Source organism: Chelmon rostratus, chromosome 3 (genome assembly GCF_017976325.1).
Source record: "Chelmon rostratus isolate fCheRos1 chromosome 3, fCheRos1.pri, whole genome shotgun sequence".
NCBI classification, from domain to species: Eukaryota; Metazoa; Chordata; class Actinopteri; order Chaetodontiformes; family Chaetodontidae; genus Chelmon; species Chelmon rostratus.
In genome coordinates this window covers 11,876,515-11,893,436 of record NC_055660.1, presented here as the reverse complement: position 1 = coordinate 11,893,436, position 16,922 = coordinate 11,876,515, and the positions used below count along the sequence as shown (strand labels likewise).

The 16,922-nt window shown below is 43.8% G+C and overlaps 1 protein-coding gene across 1 annotated transcript; it reads right to left on the bottom strand.

Moving 5' to 3' along the window:
• Window positions 1–171: 171 nt before the first annotated feature.
• On the bottom strand, window positions 172–15,476 carry LOC121604391 (metal transporter CNNM1-like). The gene is made up of 10 exons (XM_041933888.1): window positions 14,036–15,476; window positions 5,892–6,035; window positions 5,638–5,778; window positions 4,962–5,131; window positions 4,042–4,132; window positions 3,384–3,529; window positions 2,834–3,116; window positions 2,259–2,363; window positions 1,673–1,777; window positions 172–251 (listed from the first exon to the last, which is right to left on the bottom strand). Exons 1-10 carry the CDS (start codon window positions 15,474–15,476, stop codon window positions 172–174), a joined length of 2,706 nt encoding a protein of 901 aa, XP_041789822.1.
• Between the last annotated feature and the right edge of the window lie 1,446 nt (window positions 15,477–16,922).

Below are 16,922 nucleotides of genomic sequence, written 5' to 3'. Positions count from 1 at the left end.
CCTGATGATGGGTCCACTTTATTGTCTCCTGCAGAGGGAGTGTGTTGTTTTCAGATAAAACTCTGATAGCTGTAGTTCACCGACCACATCGTCTTTACAAACAACTTAAAGAGCCATCAGATGATGGAGTGTTCAGGTCTGTATCACACACACACACACACACACACACTGCTAGGTTTTCACCCGTGGCTGTTCTGAAATGTCCTCTGGTGTTTTCTCTCCCTCGCGGGATTTTTTCCTCTTCTTGTGACCTGAGGAGACATGAGATGTTCACAGGAACAGTTAATGAAAAGTTCACACCTACAGTGCATCCAGGGCTGTAGCTCAGATCAATATTATTGTTCCTAATCAATACCGCACTCAAACGAGATGAAGAAAACAGAATGGTTTGTATCTGCTGGTTTGACTCACAGGGATCTGAAACTTCATATTTTTGTCATTTGAGGTAGTTGCTGTGTCATATTTGGTGATCTTGGACTCATAAGTTCTTGCTGTGACTCGACTGAGGCACGTGGCAGCAACAACCAGCCATAGTTTTATGAATGAAAGTGGAGCTGGAGCTAATCCCAGACACTCGGTGAAGGAGCATGTAGGTGAGCGGCACAACTGTGTGCACAACAGGTGGGATTCATTTGGTGTGATGTTCCTGAGCAGACGGTGATGGTGAAACAGTTACAGGCTTGCTGCAGTGAAATAGAACTGCCTTCCTCTTTCTTTCCACCGTGTTTACAGCTGTATGTTGAAGAGTATACAGAACTAAGAGATAGAAGGTGACACGATAGGCTTTTAGCTCAGATGCTGCATCACTGAAATGTGCATTTGTGCAGACTGAACTCAACTCATAGCAGACTGAAATGAACAGAAACTTATGGCTGTCCTTTCAAAGACCTTACAAAATGTTGTTTGAGCTTGTTTGTATTTTATTTTTTTTGGTTTATTATCTATGTTTTGCAAATTGGTCAACAATAATATATACTAACTATATATATTTATACACGTATATATATATACATATACGTGTATATATACATATATATGTATATATACGTGTATATATACATACATATATATGTATATATACATATATATATATATATATACATATATATATATATAGGACAAAAAACACTGGTATGGCCCTTTAAGAAACAGAATACCAACTGGCCAAATTGGAAACAATAATGTAAGTTTAAGTGGGAGGCAGATTCTGGAGGGGGAGCTGTGTGTGTGTGTGTGTGTGTGTGTGTGTGCGTGTGCGTGGGTGTGTGTATGGTGGATTTGTGTTTTCTATGGAGGTGTTTGCATGTGAATGAACGTCAAGGAGGAAAAGAGTGAGAAAAGCATAGAAACAGTTGGTGAATAAGTGGTTTGTGTGTGTCTGTGTGTGTGTGCGTGTGTGTGTGTGTGTGTGTGTTTGTATGGGTGGGCAGGTCTGCTGCCTTTGTGTGGTCTTTGCTGTCTTTATGTGGACCAATTCCAGTTTCAAACCCTCATACTGAGGACATTTCTGCACAGTTTGGAGTCAAGACTTGGTTTTAAGACTAAGGGTAGGTTCATAGGTTTAGGTTACGATATCGGTTGTGTTAAGCATTTAGTTGTGATGGTGAAGGTTGCGGGTTCCCCACAGTTGTATAAAGACAAATGTTTGTGTGTGTGTGTGAGTGAGACTGACTGAGTTTGAGCAGGAGTTTCTTGCCGAGTGTGTCCTCTGAGCCGCTCAGCGATAGGCTGCTGATGAAAGGAGACGTGTCCGTTTCTATGGGAACAGAGGCCATGTCTGTGAGAGAGAGAGCGAGAGAGAGAGACACAGTCATGACCCTGTCAGTGATGAACAGCTTTGGTCCCTGTGGGAGGAGAGATTAAAGTCTTGTAGGGCTTTCAGCTAAAGTTGTGTACAAGGGGAACTTGCTGCTTGAGAAAACACTTGGATGTGAAAATTGAATCAAAATCTGTGCATTCCAACAAGCATCATGAATCGAACATAGACTGTACAAGACATGGACGTGGCAGTGCCTGACTCCGCACAAACAACCAACTGTCAGCTCGGCCAAATGAAGCCTGGTTGCTGAAAGCTAGCAGCTAGCTGTCACTCAGAGTGGCCACGCCCATAATCATGCATAACTTTAAGCCTTAATATAATTTAAACAAATGAGTTATAGGCTATATACATTCACCCCCATACAGTCCTGAACTTTTCTGACCAATCAGATTTCTTGTCTGAAAGCAGCTGTTTCAATGTATGGAGTTGACCGTCGTACCAGTGTGTGTGTCGGTCTCAGGTCTGTCCTCTCTGATGTACGGGATCTCATCCATCCTGAGAAACACTGAATCACTGGGACTCTTCTGGCCATCAGACTTACTTCCTGCAGCACACACATGAACACATACACACATCAGAAGTCAGATCTTTCCATTTACTACATTCAAACCCTAAACCTGTTTTTCAAGCAGGTAAATCCTCTTATAACTGCTGGTGGCCATAAATCACACATCCACCAACTGACCACTGTTTTTGTTTTAATCTGTACTCATGATTGATTGATTGATTTTTCTTTCTTTTCCTTCATATTCAACCTGCCATTTCTCTGTCTCTGTCATTTAAAAGCATCTCTTTGCCGTTTGAGCTGGCTGAGGTTATTGAACTCTATTCATACTGGATATTGTGCCCTAATGGATTCAGAAAAACTCATTTGAAGGAGCAGCTTTTGTTTGTCTGCCTCCGATGGCTCAAATCCTCTTTTATTGACTGACTGTAAACCAGCCGCAGGATTGTCATTTCCTCTTTGACTCTCTTTGTCTGATCTGCCCCTGGTCTGGAGCTGAGGATGCTTACGGACGATGCGGTTCTTCTCGTTCAGCAGGGAGGTGCTGTGCGGGACGCTGGACTGCTGTCCTCGTGTCCGGGCTGAGCCGGGTCGGCTCGGCTCTCTGGGTGGGGGCATGAGGGTGGTGGTAGTGGTGTGCTGTGGGGGCATCAGGGTGGCTGAGTGCTCGGCCGCCGGGGCCTCTGGGGTCAGCGTGTTGCCCTCTGCCAGACGGGCGTCGGCATCGGGCGTCTGAGGAGAGCTGTCCATCCGGGTGGCTGTTACAGCGTTCTGGTAGTGGCTCCGGGTGATCTGACACACAATACACACTGTTAGCTGATTATTTGACTGATTGTTGCTCATTTCCATGTTTTAATTTCAACTGAAGGGTCACGTGTTCCTCTTTCCTTTTTCCTCGTTCCAGGTTAATCCTAAATGCATGCTTATAGCTTTTGAACCCCTGTTGAAATCACCAAATATATACATGAAAGGAAGACAACCCAGCCTGCAGCTGCACACAGTAATGTCTTCACAGATCATAGTGATGGTGAAAAAGGTAATGTGGGGTTCAGGTGTTACCTTGATGATCTGCAGATGTGTGAGCTGTCTCACTGAGTAGTCTGGCAGATAGACGTTCCCCCCTCCGTTCAGCTGGCCCATGCTTCCTCCGTACAGCATGGACTCAGAGCGGTCCAAACCACTGCTGCGAGAGGGGGATCTGTGGACTGCAGAGCAAACTTTCACTATTACTCTAAACAAATTCCAGCAGACGAGAGCTGCTATCAGTCAGTGTCAAATCATGAGTGATCTCAGGGACGCTACCTTATTTCACCCTGCTAAATATGCAAAGGACTTGGCTGTTGTCACGTTCATCTGAGTCCGTTTACTCAATGAATGCTACATTCACTGGTTTGGCAGTTAAATGACTTGGAAGTGTTTGCATATTTTAAGCTGTTCAGAGCAACTTTAATGGCCTGACTGAAGATTTGTGGAGAGTCTAATTTGTCAGGTTTGACCTCTTAAAGTGCACATCCACCAACTAACACACACAGCACACACATAGTCACTCACAAACAGTGCTTTTCCTGTAGATTCATTCAGATTTTTGTTTTTTGTCATTGAACTTGATTTCCTTCCTGTCCACTAAGTTAAAATGATTTAGGTGTTCAGGTTAAGGGAGGAGTTTGGTTTGGGAGTTAGGGAGAGAACTACAAGGCGTATGTGTGTGTATTTGTACCTGTTGGCATGATGGCAGGTACTCCAAAGTAAGAAAAAGCTCCGTTCTCAAACTTTAGCGCTTCTTTACCGAACTCCACCTCAACTCGACCCTGAAGAAACACACCAGAGATACACAAAAACACCACGTGAGCGGAGCATCTTCTGTTTGGCACAAGAAAATGTGGATTAAAGATAACATTATAAGATACACATATTTTTAATTTGCATCTTATCTTCTGCTAATTCATGTGCATGTGTGTTGACATAATGGCCTGGGCTCTTTATCATCCAAAAACACATCCGTTTATCTTTTGCAGCTCTCTGACAGGTCTCAGACAGAAAAAGGCTGCACAGGTCAACTTTGAAAGTAGGTTATTATGACCCATATTTCTGTTTATTGTTAGGCGGTGACCTCGAGTGGCTGTAGTAATTATGACAGAAGCAAAGGAGGAAGTCAGGTGACGTAGTTTAAAGAGCAAGAAGGTCCACACATGGAGGAGGTGGAGTGGATGGATGGATGGATGGGTCAAACAAACACAGGACCTTCACCCTGGAGACCATTATTCCTTTATTGTATGAAACCGAAGGTCAGTGTTGACCCATTTTATTTTACATGTTTTACATACATCTACTTAAGTTGTGTCATGTACGTAACAGTAGCATACGTATTTTAACCTAAACCTAACCAAGCAGAACATGTTGGATGCTAAATGGTACCTTGCGAGTCTGTATGAGACCCTGAACGACAGCGACTGCACAACAAAGTGTTGGTATTTGATACTCTGCGAATGAGAACATGGTTTGAGGATGTGTTGGACACGTTAATACCCACAACAGCCACTCAAGAGGTCCTCTCAAAATGTTACGGAGGGATCGAACCATTGTAAGTCCTTGTAGATAAAAGCACAAATCAAATGTCTAGAAGATAGAGGCAGGTACCTGCAGCACCAGGACGAAATATTCCACTGGTTTGTTGCGCTGGAACAGGAAGTGCTGTTGCGCTCGCTTGTTCTTGTCATCAAACTTGAGTTCTTGAACCACACTGGGGTGTTTGATTAGTCTCAACAAGATCTTCTCTGAGATATGAGCTGGTTTGAAGGGTTCCACCTCTGATGGAAGGAAGAGAGCGTACCTGTAACTGAGTATATTTCATGTTTCCTCATTCTTTTTTTTACTCTTTCATGCATGAACCTTTATCGTACATCAATTTTCGTTACCTCTGCTCTGAGATTGGTGGGTTTTATGAAGATGCAAAAGACATAAAAGCCAAAGTCAATGTCCATTTTAAGGCTGTCACATCAAAGACTAGCAGAAACTTTGCAACAAACAGCAGGAAATGTGAAGCCTGAGTTTGTTTCTCAGGTCTAGTAAGATGTATACTGAACCACCTCATGATTTCCTATAGGTGAGTCATGTAGGCTAATCATTCAATCCCATCCTTGTCCTTTAAACAAAATCCTAAACCTGGACCTTAATTCTAAACCAAACACCAAACCCCTTTAAGAATCAGGAACAAAATAGTTCACAGTTTGGACGATCTTCCTTGTCTCTCCTGTTGTTTGTTAAATAAAACAGAGATTGGAAAAGACATAGCAGTGGGCTGATTGGCTGTTACCTGTGGAGAGGAAGCGGTGCGTTGCCAGGAGAAGCTGAGGAGAGATCTTCACTTTCATCTCATTCTCTGACAGTTTGAAGATGGAGAAGTCCTGCTGCTTCCGCTCGTGGTGAGAAACACGACGCTTCGAACGATTGTCAGCTGACAGGGCAGACACACACAAGCATACACAAAATGAGGATGTTTAAATCACACATCTTTAATGATGATACCAAATATTGTGTCCTATTATGTGTGTGTGATTGCAGGCATACTGTAGAGGTCTGTCTCATCCAGGATCTCTGACTTGATGATCTCCTCGATGACGTCCTCCAGTGTGACGATGCCCATCACCTCATAGAATGGGTCGCCCTCGCCCTCGTTGTTCACTCGCTGCACGATGGCGAGGTGGGATTTCCCTGGAGCAGAGCATTAACAAGGCGCCTCGAGTCAGCATTACGTTTAACCCAGAATGCATTGCTTAAATCCCTTCAACAGCAGAGAGAGAGTGAGTATCATGAAACATAAGAATTAAACTGCAAACTAAAATCAGTCTGATTTAAAAACATCCAGCATTCAAACCAGCAGCCTTGTAGCCACTAAAACTTCAAGAATATGAATATTAAAGTCTTGTGTTGCAGATGCAACAACCACAGTCTTCATCCAAAGCCATTAAACTACGAGTATGGCCCTTTATTCGAATAAAGCAGCTGCACCACTTCTTCATCATAACAGGAAATTCAAATTTAAATGTGAAGATTTAGACATAAATCTGAGAACCTAGTTTTTCCCTTTTACTATGTGGGAAAGGAGGGAGGTGCAGGGGGAAATAGAAGCCAGAGCTCGGAGCACATTTTAGGAAGTTACAGTCATCAATATTGCATATGTCCGGATATTAGCCAAATATGATTAAATTATGTATATGTGTGGTTTGATTATTGATCCGAGTCTCCTTGTACAATTGGTTTGCCTTCATTAACAGGAAGTACTTGATCACATAGATTAAAAACAAGATGCCTGATTGGTTGGTCAGCAAAACAACAGATGAAGCATCGCAGTACAACAACAACCTGACAGCAGGCCAAATTGAGTGATTTTAGTGAAAATGCATTGGCTAAGGACTTTAAACGATATTTAAAAGGTACGGATGTTTTTGCACCTTTGCATATTGTGAAATAAGACTGTTAGGCTTCATATTTAGAGTTTGGATTGGGTTTGAGTAAAGCTGTTTTCCCTCACATGTGTGAATGACTCACACAGAGTGGGAGTGGAGCTCTGCAGTCGATGTTCAGTAAGTAAAGCAACAGCAGAGGCTGGATGGAGTGGGTGTAACAGCAGGGAGGATTCGACACAAAACACGCACACACAATAACTGGGTGCAGGAACAGAATTCATCATGTAAATACACTCAGGTGACATTTCCAGAGTCTGCAGAGCCTCTGCTGTGTTTACCTCCAGGATGATGAGTGCCTGTGTTTGGGGGTAAAAATCTTGGGGCATTTCCAAAGATAAATGGAATAATTAATAATCTGTGCTCTGCTGGATAAAAGTCATGTTCAGGAGATTTTGCAGGAGATGAAAATAAATCAAAACAGAGCAGTCTTTACTCAGGATCTTAAATACGACTTATTTAATTCAAAGTGGGTCTGTAAATGAAGAAGCCGAAGAAATAAGAGGGAAGAGTTGTGTGTGTCCCGATGCCAACATGTGTCTTACTGGCTAACGAGACACTGCACTGCAGACGGCAGCAGTTGTGAGTTGCATCACCCACTCCACCGTTGCATAATTCACAACTTTACTCTCTGAAAATGTGTACAAATGCACAAATATGCCACGATGCGCTACCCTGCACACATGCATGCACTGACAGAAAACAGAGTGAATCTTTGTTTGTCTGGCTCCAGATCAGCTTCCTGACTGAGATTCTCTCTCTGCTTCTACACTCTCTGCCTGCCAAATACTACCTCACACACACACACGCACACACAAATGCACACAATTCTGGCAGAGCCGCATGCAGCTAAGTAGGTCAGCCTTACATACAGGATAGGCTGAGAGTGAGAGGAGAGAGCATTTGCAGCTAATGTGCTTTATGTTCTGTCTGTCTGCATTCTGTAGATTTAAGACCCACACCTCTGTTTTTTTGAGTCCTTGATTTCCCCCTAAGCAGCCTCACAGTTATACACAAATCAGGTTTTCAGATTGAAACAATATCATGATTATACAGAATTGAATGATATCGAGAAACCTGTATACATTTAAATCTAAGACACCGTTAAATCAAAGACAATGAAGACAATCTGTGAAACCATGGATGGGAACCTTCGGATCTTGACCAGAATTTAAAGTTCATTTAATTGTACTTGCCAATAATGTTTATGCTAAACAAAATGTGTTGCTTTGTGAGCGAAATCTTAATCTAGTAAGAATATTTGAATTGAAAAAGCACTGCTTTGGTGAATGAATGGGGCAAAGGTGATGATGCTGGGAAAGAGGGAGATTGGATGATGCCCGACATGAGCTTAAGTCACTTTTTCAACTTTTTTCAACTGGATAATTCTTCTGCACAATCCAGACATTTTTTTTTAAATGTATGTCAGTACTGTAGGTAACAAAGCCCTTTCCCGTCCAGGTGGCACAGAGGGATGATGGACTTAATTACACAAAGATAATGGAATGTGGTGCATGACACACACATTCAACATGTTTATTCATCATTTAAGGCTAGAAAAGTTTAATATAATTAGAAATAAATGTTTCCCAGCAGATTAAACCACTGATGAATCGCCCAGTTCATGAAGCATCTCTTCACGTTTGTTACGTCACAGCAGGAAAAGCACAGGTGTAAGTAATAATGCTAATTATGGCCCAGGATAATTTAAGTGTCCCAGGCTGTGAGCAAGCACCCACAAGGGCCCAACAAAGTGCACACAAAGCTGGAATGATTAATTAGCTTTTTCTGCTGCAACACGTCAAAATGTCCGCTGTGAGAAAAGCTCATGAACTCAACCATGTCAGAAAGTGATAATAATCCAAGATAAATACTCTACATTTATATTTTGATGGAACATTAGCTCAATATTGCTGTTTGATGATACAGCCATTGTTGGACATGTATCACAGGGGAACAAACTGGAATACAGGGACGTCTTCACTAACCTTGTCAAATGGTGTGAACAGAACTGCCTGCGCATCAGCGCCAGAAGGCAAAGGAGGTGGTGATAGACTTCTGCAGGAAGGTGCCACAGATCTGTTCGATCTGTTCGACAGATCGTGGGGGAGTACAAACACCTGGGTGTTCACCTCAATTGCAGACTGGACTGGACCAACAACACAGGCGTCCTGTACAAGAAGGACCAAAGTCGTCTCCATCTGCTGAGAAGACTGAGGTCCTTTGGAGTATGTAGGGCACTGTTAAAAACTTTTTATGACTCAGTGGTTGCATCTGCAGTCTTCTACGCAGTGGTCTGCTGGGGCTGTGGAAGCTCTGAGAGGGACAGAACAAGAGTGAGCGAGCTGGTCAGGAGAGCTGGCTCCATCCTGGACTGCCCTCTGGAGTCCATCAAGGAGGCAGGTGAGAGGAGGATGTTAGCCAAGCTGACATCAGTCCCAGGCAACCCCTCCCACCCCCTGCTTGTTTATATTTATGCACATATTTAAGCTAATTCCTAAACCATGGCTTTTTTCTTGCAAAAATCAAACTTAGCATTTCTTTCATGAGGGCCATTTCAAGCCAGACGAGAGATAAAAAATAATACTAATAAATACAAGATAATATTTACAAATGGAGCTTTGTAAGAGCTATTTCAGATGGCAATATGTGCAAATGTGTGGCCTTCAGACGACTATAGGTTGAATTCACTCACAAAATTCACAAGTGTCACTGCAGGGTCCCATCTGTAGCTTAACAGTGACCAAAAGTAAACCTATTTCAGGCTACTGAATGTGTGCTGTGGACCAGGAAGAAGCCCCCCTCCCAAAGGTTAAACTCAACACGGCTTGCTCGCTCACTGAAAATGCTTTCGATTCTTTTTATGAGTACATGTACCGCAAGTAACACTTTATTTCGCTGCATGAATTAGTGTTTGCACAATAAGAGCTGATCCGCTGAATGTGTAATAAATAGCATTAATACAGAGAGCAGATGGCAGGGAGACAAACTGGAAGTACAGCTCACTGAATATTTTATACTCAGCCTCCTGGGGAACTGTACAGTGACAAGGACAGAGAGGGGAAAGGATTCAGAGGGAGAAAGTAAAAGGCTGTAACATATAAATCAATTTTAAGTGGCAGTATATCAGGTATTTGTCTTACTTTGTCAGCAATCATCACACAAATTCCATGATGTGAACCTTTCTGAGCTTCTTCTTCCTGAAACTTTATTTTTTTGGTCTTATTAATACAACACAATTTTAATTAGCATTTTTTGTTGTTGTTATGAGGAAGACTAGCAACCACTTTGCTGAAGCCATAAATAATACATAAAAAACAATAAATTCACCACATCTTGTACCTACTACCGCTCAGGTACGTGGCTGCAGGGAGGTGACGAACGGAAAGTTGAAAGTCAGGAAAAGTACTTGGCCACATCATTTTGAAGCTAATGATGTTCTTGTTGTATATTTTGGCTCACCGTTGAAAGTCGAACTCCTTCCTTAGTTTGAGCTTTCTGGCAACGGGTTTCAGACTCTGGTCCAGGATTGGTGTGTAATGTTCACCGTTCAGCTTCCCATCTGTCTAAACAAGATCCCCCTGGCACCGAAAAGGTTCTCCGTACCGGCGTGCTACCGCTGCCGTTGTTCACAGCAGGGAAGGTGTTACTTGGCCAGTGCTGTTTGTGCCAGACGTACTGCTTAGCATTCAGGCCAAAGAATCCCTCTGCAGTCTCACCAGACCAGCAGACTCTGCTACACCTCTGCAGTGTATCTGTACTATGTAGTGAAATCAGTGTTTTACAAACTCTTGGCAAGAAAAGATATGATTTACTTTCCAGATACTGATTCTCCCATCCAACTCTTCCTGCTCTTCCTGCAAGCATGGATTGTCATGTCCAAGAAGTTATGTTAAGTTATGTTTTTGTCCTGTGTCCATGTTGTCTTGTGACTTCCTGTTTTATTGTGAAACCTAACTCTCCTCTCGTTTCAGGCCCTTAACTTCCTGGTGTCTTTCCCGCTTGTCTGATTGTCTACCCCGCCCTGATTGTTTCCACCTGTTCCCCGTTACCTCATGTGTATATATAGTCTGCGTTTCCCTTTGTCCCGTGCCAGTTTGTCTTGTCTTGTGCAGTCTGAACCGACGCCATTCCATGCCATGCCATGCCATGCCATGTCTTGTTGCCAGGTTTTGTATTTCTTTGTTACTTTGTCTCGTTAAATACCATAGTCTTGCCTTGCTTTATTTTGATACTTTGCCTTGCCTTTTCCTGTCACAGTCATTTTCCTCGTAAGAGTGATTTTTGTTTTCCTCCATGAGAGCGATCTTTAGTTATTCGAGTAGTTTGTGTCTTCCTCTGTAAAGAGCAATTTATTTTGTTACTTTGTCATTAAAGATTGTTTGCTTTGCACTTTGTCTCCTGAGTCGTGCATTAGGGTTCAGGTCCTAGTTCGGTAGTGACATGGATTTGCTTTTTACTGTACATGTCCAGGTCACATTTACAACTTAGCAATAATAAATATGCAACATCCAGCTTCAGTTTCAAAATCGAGTTTGCTGAGAACAATAATCAATAAGAAATCAAACTTGACTTGTGTTTTCACAGGGGAAATGAACCCTGGTTTCTTGGGAAAAAGTCCTGTGCTTCACCTATTCAAACACCCCACCTTCATCCACACGTGGACATATCTTGCTCTTTATACTACGTCATTTGACCTGCTGGGAGTGAGAAATGGCAGCCTATGGAAGTCTATCAGACTACCTGACAGGTCCTGATCAAGCGCAAACAGATCTAACAGATCTATTTAATTCTTTTAATTTTAATTGTTTCAGCACCATTCATTCATTATGCAGACAACACACAATTCTTACGTCCCATTAAAAACCAGCAAAAGAGGACATTTTCATCAATTATTGTCTTGTCTGCTTGATTTAAAATGCTGGATGTCCCAAAATGTTTTCCAGCTGAATGAAAACAAATCTGATATCATTATTTTTGAACCTTCACAGTTCATCCCAACTTCACAAAAACAACTCAGCTCTGCAAACGTTAAGCCTGCAGCCAGAAACCAGGGCGTAATATTCAAAACTGAACTTTAATTTTAGTCATGCTTTTATCAATTGAGGAGCATCACCTAGGACTTAACAGCCAAGATTTGAGAGTTAACTGTGCGTATAATACATTGCAAAACAATGACTTTGTCCCCCATCTGCCTTTACCCTTTGGTAGCATCAAGGCAAATCAAATGTGTTAATAAGACTACAGTGATCAAGCAATGCATGAGTGGAGAAATAACCAGAAACAGATCAGAGAACAGCTGCAGTTAAACTGGTCAGAAACACGCCACTGTTAGCCAGCAGCCGAGGACCTCCACAACACAGAGATGTAACTGTGGGTGTGTTGCAGGAATTAGGAAGTCCATTGATTTACTAAATGCCAAGACGCTACACAGCTGAGTTCTCTGTATCAGCATCCACTGCTGCAGGGTTCTCATTGAAATGAATGAGGGAACCTGTGTTTTACTGCCGCAGTGCCTGAAAGTGTTGTTACAGAGATAGAAAGGCATGGGAAGAGAGAGACAGAGGGAAAGACCTCGTTTGTAATCCTCAGGTCTGTGCAGATTATCTCATTCAGACCCGTCTGAGGCACAGTGAAACAGGAATCATGTTTGTGCTCATCCTGCAACTCTGATGACATCTGGCTTCATCCAAACCACCCAATTAACACACACGCATATGGAGATCATACTGGATGATGTAAGATTACCCACGCATTTTGGAATCGCAGCTTTTCAAGGTGTGGAAAATTCTACTACCTCTCCTGCTGTAAAGCCTTTAGAAAGGCATTTAAATGTGTTTTCAAAATATGCAAAGGGGTCAAGCTAAAAACAGTCTCGAAAATATGACATTTAGGTGATTCCAGATTTTCCCTCAGCGCTTGTAAAATAAGTAAATATGAAAACATTTGTGCTGTCACTTGTTTCCTGTAAACAGATGCAGCCTTGGTCAAGGTGCCCTCCTGTGTTTACTTTCGTCTCTTCCTGTCCTCACCACAAACCCAGCAGAAAATGCTGACTATGCAGGGTCCCTGAACATGCAGCAAGGCAGTGATGAAGAGCGAGGTCTGTGATTGGCTGGTGAGCACCCCACCCAATTCTGAACTCTACAGTAAAGCAGGAGTAACAGCTGACTCCAGACAGGAGAAAAGACTGTTCTGCTGCAGCAGCACTGCAAACTGGGTTTTACCTCCTTTTTGATGCAGGGAGGGGCTGTGCACACTGCAGGCTCGTTACCGGCTCCCCTTTACACAGCTGCACATTCACAATATGCAACTGTTAACTAATCAGCAGCCTTAAGGGAGCAGATATAGGTTCAAGAACGATGCTCAAGGGTAATACAGCCAGTCCAGGGACTCAAACCGGCAACTCTACATAAAGTCAAGGAAATGTATTCATATTAATGTAAGTGGTCGGGCTGTGAATGGTTTTTTTTTTTTTTTTATTTTATGGTCCTGATGAGCACACCTGGGAAGCACCATCAGAACAATCAACGTGCTTGGTTACATTTACCTTCTGCATGATCTGCGTTTGATCTCCTGCACACTTATCACTGTCAGGTGACAGTCTCACATCCCTGGATATGTACAGTATGACTAAAGGCTGCATTTATTTCAGCTACTTCTACACATTTAAAATGGTGCTTTCTTCCCGAAGGTTGCTCAAATTTCATAACCACCCAAATACAAAAAAAAAAAAGAAAAAGAAAAGAAATCAAACAGATGATGGAGGTGTCAGGTTGATGACATGTAGGTTAAATGACTGCTACACACATAAAAAGGAGTCAGGATGAACTAGTCAGTACCATGCACCCTCACCTACTGGTTACCATGGTAACTAAAGACCCCTCAGATGCCAGTCTCCCCTTTAGCATGCCAACACTAACTCTGGCACTACAGCTGCCAGAAGTATGAACCATGAGTGTGAGAGTCAATAGAGCCATTGTAAATATCCCATAATCATTATTTGTACACATACTGATTTATTGTCATTTATATACACTTGTGTGTACAGTATGATATGCGAATGGTTGATTCTGTATCAATAATAATATTACTAATATCACATCTGAATAACATTTACCTCTGATACAGTGGCTTCAATTTATAATCTTGAACTTCATTTGACCTCAGTAATTCCACTTGCTGAGCTGTTTTCAGTACATATTTCCAGCTGCCACACACACACACACACACACACACACTCCTCACCTTTCTTGAACTCCTCCAGCATGGCGTCCAGTTTGGTGTCGTTGAAGACGCAGTGCAGCGGGTGCTTGTAGAACTGGGTGATGGTCTTCAGCGGGGTGCAGTCGTCCGGGTCCACGAACGCGAGGTCCTTGACGAACAGGATGTCCACGATGTTGGACCGCTCGTTCTCAAACACCGGTATCCTCGTGTATCCACTCTGCATGATATCTGACATGGTGTTGAAGTCAAGCACCACGTCCGAGGCCAGCATGAAGCAGTCGGTGAGCGGCGTCAGGACGTCCTCCACGGTTTTGGTGCGCAGCTCCAGCGCTCCCTGGATGATGTTGAGCTCCTCTTTGACTAGGTCGTGGTACGGGTCGGTGACGCGCAGCATCTCCAGGAGTTTCTCTCTGGTGTAAAAGTTGGAGATCTCCTGGTTGAGGATGAGGTCCAGCAGTTTGCTGATGGGGTAGGAGATGGGGAAGGAGAGCACCATCAGCAGTCGCGTCACCCAGATGGTTTTGGAGGCGATGGCCAGACCGTGACGCGACGCCACCGAGTGTGGAAGGATCTCCCCGATGAAGAAAATACCGAAGGCGCAGATGACCGTGGAGAGCCAGGTCATGCCCAGGATCTGGCACATCCACACGGCGAGCGAGGCGTTGATGATCGCGGTCCCGAGCAGTAAAGTGCAGAGGACGTAGTTACCGTGCCGACGCACCGACTCGATTTTGCGCGCGTAGTTCTGCTCCTTGTCGGTGCCGCTGTTCTGCAGGACCTGCAGCTCCACCGGGTCCAGCGCCAGCAGGCTCAGATTCAGCCCGCTGAACAGAGCTGAGAGCCCGAGCAGCAAGACAGACACCAGCACCTGCAGCCAGAGCTCCGGGACAGCCGAGCGCTCCGCCACGGCCACCCAGAAATCCCTGGTCCGGTAGTGTTCCCATTTGGATCCGTCGAAGGCGCACATGGAGTAGTATTTGATCTTCTCCCCCCTCCGCAGGTCCTTGGCCAGCAGCTCCACCAGCACCGAGTTCTGACTCGAAGCAGACTTGAAAGAACCTAAAACCTCGATGTCGGACGTCCTGGCATTCTTGTCCATGCACATGTTCCGCTTCGGGTGAACTTGTCCCTCTCGCCCAGGAGTTGGCTCCTCGATGAAGGCGATCCAGGGTGCGGCGTTGTTGGCGCGAGTCCCCGCGGTGCGGTTGAGCCTCTGCGGGGAGGTGGAGTAATAAACCCGCAGCATGAAGCGGGTCCCCTCGGTGGCTTTCAGCACCCCGTCCTCCACGGACAGCTCCGCCCCGGTCTCCTCCGGCCGAAAGCCGAGCAAGCCGAGCGCCGGGGCGGGGAGCAGAGAGCAGGCGGACAGGGAGAGCAGCAGCAGGCGGGACAGAGAGAGCGGAGCCCCGCGGGAGAGCAGGGCTCCGGCTCGGAACCGCGCGGCCGCATCCTCCGCAGCCATGATGCGGTGTGAGATGCTGGTTCAGTCCAGGGCTCCCGGGTCACGTGGTGCTGCGAGGTTCCGGTCCATGTGGGAGAAGGAGGGACCCGCAGCTCTGTGCGGTGATTATGATGTTCTGCCGGGCCGAGAGAGGGACGCGCGCTCCACTCTGCCGTGACGTAACTTTCTAATAATAGCCTCGAGCTCACTACACTGACAATGAGTAATGCCACTGTAGTACACCAGCAGCTCAGTGTTATTGAGCATAGCCGCGGATTTATAGTTAATTTCTGGCTTTAGGATCATTTGTAGCTGCTTTTGAACCAGTTCCGGGTGTGGATGCGTAGACTTTGTACTGACTCCATCATATATAGCAATACTACAATGATACTATTACTATTATAGTCTTTACTTCAAGATATTGACCACTCTCATAGAGTGTTTCTAGTTTCTAGTTATCTAACTGTGTTCTCCATCTGTTTTAACCCCCCTTCCTCCTAAAGTAACGATGGTTGGTAGACTGTCTGCATTTACTTTTATTATAATAAGGCATGAGGCTTTTACTGGTTGTTTCTAGTGGCAAATGTAGACAGAGCATAGACATTTTGGGTTGCCAGATTGTGCTAAATCCTCCTCCAGTCAGATGTTTTACTGGGTAGTTAATCGGGAAGAATCCTCCAGTGGACTGTTAGACCAGACAGCCTACATCCTCTGCAAAATGCTGAGGAGAAATTAGACCAAAAGCTTATTATTAGCACTTCATCCATCTGCTGACTTCGTGGATTATTGTAAAACAAACAAACAAACAAACAAAACCAAACCAATCAAACAAACTTGATTAATTACTTACTAACCACTATAACTGCACACATGATGTTTATTAGACTGTGCAAACCCATGAACATTTATTATAGATTACATTTAACTGTGATACTGACTTTTTACATCTGGCAACCAAAAGGTTTATTATTATTTTCTTCATAACAGATCTAGCTACAAAAAGAAAGCAGTATAGTTTGTTTTGTTTCCATCAGTGGCAAACAGTCATTTCTGCGACCTGCAGTGGCTGTAAAATACTTCAAGCACACATGTGTAGGATCTAGTGGTAGACTGATTAATCAGTCGGTTGATTAATTGAATGATATCTGGCATTTTGAGATAATTAGCATCAAACGATACCAGCAATCACAAGGCTGATTAAACTAACAATGTCTGCAGACAGAGACGATGCACATTTCTTTTTTCAAATATTTTCTGTGTTCGGGTGAATAATACTTTAGTGTTATAAAGCAATGCTGCCTGGTGCTACTGTGTGCATTAAAATGATTTATTTATCTTTTATTTATTTATGGAAGTTCATAAGTGCTCCTGCTGTCTGTTGATAAATGCTTCTGTTAATACTTCTTTTAATTGAAAGGCTGGGGAGCATTGCTCTAACATGAGGTTTAGACGTTCTTTCTTTTTAAA

Coding starts and splice junctions, on each gene's coding strand:
- LOC121604391 (XM_041933888.1), bottom strand. CDS start 15,476: ATGGCTGCGGAGGATGCGGCCGCGCGGTTCCGAGCCGGAGCCCTGCTC. Junction 3,117..3,383: donor CACATCTGCAGATCATCAAG/GTAACACCTGAA, acceptor ATTGTGTGTCAG/ATCACCCGGAGCCACTACCA. Junction 252..1,672: donor GAAACTCCTGCTCAAACTCA/GTCAGTCTCACT, acceptor ATGTCTCCTCAG/GTCACAAGAAGAGGAAAAAA.